Consider the following 3,758-nt stretch of genomic DNA (forward strand, 5'->3'; position numbering starts at 1 on the left):
CTCAAGTTGGACGGTTGGGAGACAAAGTCAGAAAGGCGAGATTGCGATGGTTTGGACATGTGCAGAGTAGAGATGAGGGGCATAATGAGAGAAGGGTACTAAAGATAGAGCTGCCAGGTAGGATGAGAAGAAGAAGGCCTAAGAGAAGGTTTATGGATGTGGTGAGAGAGGAAATGCAGGTGATGGGTGTAACAGAACAAGATGCAGAGGTCAGAAAGATATTGTAGAAGATGATCTACTGTGGCAACCCATAATGGGAGCAGCCAAAAGAAGAAGATGATGATTAAGGAAAAAAAATCTTTGCTTATTTGTCAGAAATGTTCGAGCCTACAATAACTCCAGATTCTCTAATAGCAATATTTTGAGTAACAACAGATGGGATAACATTCTGTCTCAAAAAAAAAAATCTATTGTTATATCTTATACTACACTGCTTGCTAGTTGTATTTCACAAATTCAGATGGCATCTAACCTTCAAAATCCCATAGCGCAAAGGGAAATAACTGTCTCTTATTTTACTCAACAATTCTCTTTGAAGAATGCTCTACAGCCTTCTCAAAATGTGTATTATTACATTTTGAGGACTACTTTATTTTGGGCACTCTGTTCACATAACTCTAAAATTGGGAAGCGAGAGGTGTTGAGATTGGTATGATTTTAAACATAAATGCATGGAAAGAAGTACTAATTGTATAGTAGATTGATCTATGTTTTGTTACTGTAATGAGATTTATAAAAGAAGGAAGCACAAGTGATTTTATACCATAATAGCTGTGTAAATTTCCTAAGAAATTTGGTTATAGTGCTGAGGGCTAATCGGATGTATCAAAAACACTTTTCTGTTAAAAAAAAAAATAAATGTGTTTTTCTCCCCAGGGGTGGTAATATGTTTAAAATAAAACAGACCGTAAAGTATATAGAATACCGTAAAGGTGTATATATATATATATATATATATATATATATATATATATATATATATATATATATATATATATATATATATATATATATATATATATATATATATACACCTTTACAGTAAATATTTCACACATATTTGGTGTGAAACCCTGCCTCATATGAAGGACTCATTCAAACTGGTGCCTATTACTTCTGCATATTTAAGACTGGCTAAGCCATCAGTCTTTCCAGTTAGTACCATTACTCAAGGGTCAATAACAAAAGAAAGCATTTCCACATTGGTATAAAATTTGTGGCTGCTAGGTTGCAACAAATATGTTGTGACATTTTGCAGGTAAAGAAGACTGGTATTTCAAAGTAAGGTAGTTCTACTCACTAATCCTATTAACCTAACCTAAGCTACAGGCCAATTAGCCGATACAAGTTGGAAGTTCAGTGTACTCTGACAATAATGAACCTATAAATCTATAAACCACACACATTAGTGCTGCTGTAAGGATTCCTATACCAAATATTGTGTTGACATTAAGCTGGGTATTTGGATCCATCATTGGAGTTGATATAAAGTATACAAGAATTGTCATATTAAAAATAAGTCCAGCACACTAAAAACTAAGACTACTTCTCAAGCTGAGAGGATTTCTTACACAGAGAGAAATTCTGAAATAAAATTCAAGAGCAAGAAAACATCAGCTGAAAATCCTTGTCAAATTACATTACAAAGTTCACAAGCTATTCCAAATGCCTTGTTTGTGCCCATCCTGATTGGTTACAGTTAATGTCTGCCCAGACTGCCTGAAGCTCTCCAAGTAAAAGAAAAGCAGCCTAATGGCCTCAAACAAAAAAGTGAGATGATCTAAACCAGGGGTGCCCAATGTGTCGATCGCAACCGACTGCATTCAAAAAAAATTTTTTTTTTTTTTAAAACGTTAGTCTATGATACCCTATGGCATTTGCCACTTGATTGACATACAGGCCAGTCTGAGATCTCTTTTCTTCAAACACACTGGCCATCCCGCACGCACGATCAAACACGCGAGCCACTGCAAAACAGTCACTGATCTACAGTCATGGCCGAAATTATCAGCACCCCTGGAATTTCCCCAGAAAATGCACCATTTCTCCCAGAAAATTGTAGCAATTACAAATGTTTTGGTATACACCTATTTATTTTCTTTATGTGCATTGGAACAACACAAAAAACAGAGAAAAAAAGCCAAATCTGACAACATGTCAAACAGAAATCCAAAAATGGGCCGGACAAAATTATTGGCAACTTTTCAAAATTGTGGGTAAATCGTTTTATTTCAAACATATGATGCTCATTTGAACTCACCTGTGGCAAGAAACAGGTGCTGGCAATACAGCAATCACACCTGAAGCCAGTTAAGATGGAGAAAAGTTGACTGAACCTTTGTGTTGTGTGTCTGAGTGAGCAACTCTAAGCATGGAGAACAGAAAGAAGAGCAGAGAATTGTCCGAGGACTTGAGAACAAAAATTGTGGAAAACTATCAACAATCTCAAGACTACAAGTCCATCTCCAGAGATCTTCATGGTCCTTTGTCCACTGTGCGCAACATAATCAAGAAGTTCACAACACATGACACTGTAGCTAATCTCCCTGGACATGGACAGAAGAGAAAAATTGATAAAAGACTGCAACGAAGGATTGTCCAAATGGTGGATAAACAGCCCCAATCAACTTCAAAACATATTCAAGCTGTTCTGCAGACTCAGGGTGCAACAGTGTCAGCTCGAACTATCCGTCGACATCTGAACGAAATGAAACGCTATGGCAGGAGAGCCAGGAGGACCCCACTGCTGACACAGAAACATAAAAAAGCCAGACTGGAGTTTGCCAAAATGTACCTGAGGAAGCCAAAATCCTTCTGGGCAAACATCTTGTGGACAGATGAGACCAAGGTAGACCTTTTTGGTAAAGCTCATCATTCTACTGTTTACAGAAAATGGAATGAGGCCTACGAAGAAAAGAACACAGTACCTACAGTCAAACATGGTGGAGGTTCTAAGATGTTTTGGGGATGTCTTGCTGCCTCTGGCACTGGATACCTTGACTGTGTGCAAGACATCATGAAATCTGAAGACTACCAAAAGATATTGGGGCACAATGTAGGGCCCAGTGTCAGAAAGCTGGGTCTGCGTCAGGGGTCCAGCAGGACGATGACCCCAAACATACCTCTAAAAGCACCCAGAAATGGTTGAAGACAAAGCGCTGGAGAGTTCTGAAGTGGCCAGCAATGAGTCTGGATCTAAATCCGATTGAACACTTATGGAGAGATCTCAAAATTGCTGTTGGGAGAAGGTGCCCTTCAAATCTGAGAGACCTTGAGCAGTCTGCAAAAGAAGAGTGGTCAGCAATTCCAGTTGAGAGGTGTAACAAGCTTGTTGATGGTTACAGGAAGCGCTTGACTTAAGTTATTTTTTTCCAAAGGGACTGCAACCAAATATTAAGTTGAGGGTGGCAATAATTTTGTCCAGCGCGGTTTTTGAGTTTTGTGTGAAATGATGTCAGATTTGGCTTTTTGTCTCTGTTTTATTGTGGTGTTCCATTGCACATAAAGGAAATAAACATGTGTATACCAAAACATTTGTAACTGCAACAATTTTCTGGGAGATATGGTGCATTTTCTGGGAAAATTCCAGGGGTGCCGATAATTTCGGCCATGACTGTAGTTAGCCTTCCAATTTATATCGATTAAAGAAGGGATCTAAAAAAAAAATTATTGGGGTGGGAATGTGCTGGATATGGAATTGGAAGAGTATTTTTTTTCTCACAATGTCATAATCGTAGTGCGTTTGTCTGATCTGTCAC

At 38.2% G+C, this 3,758-nt stretch overlaps 1 protein-coding gene across 1 annotated transcript in view; it reads right to left on the reverse strand.

The window, feature by feature from the left end:
* Positions 1-1,472, reverse strand: part of hdac5 (histone deacetylase 5) — a 60,797-nt gene extending 59,325 nt beyond the window's left edge. Inside the window, exon 1 of the mRNA XM_039740570.1 lies at positions 1,433-1,472. Within this exon, the coding sequence (XP_039596504.1) occupies positions 1,433-1,472 (40 nt within the window). The remainder of the gene's footprint in view (positions 1-1,432) is intronic.
* Between the last annotated feature and the right edge of the window lie 2,286 nt (positions 1,473-3,758).

The sequence above is a fragment of the Polypterus senegalus genome, chromosome 17 (genome assembly GCF_016835505.1).
Source record: "Polypterus senegalus isolate Bchr_013 chromosome 17, ASM1683550v1, whole genome shotgun sequence".
Lineage (NCBI taxonomy): Eukaryota > Metazoa > Chordata > Cladistia > Polypteriformes > Polypteridae > Polypterus > Polypterus senegalus.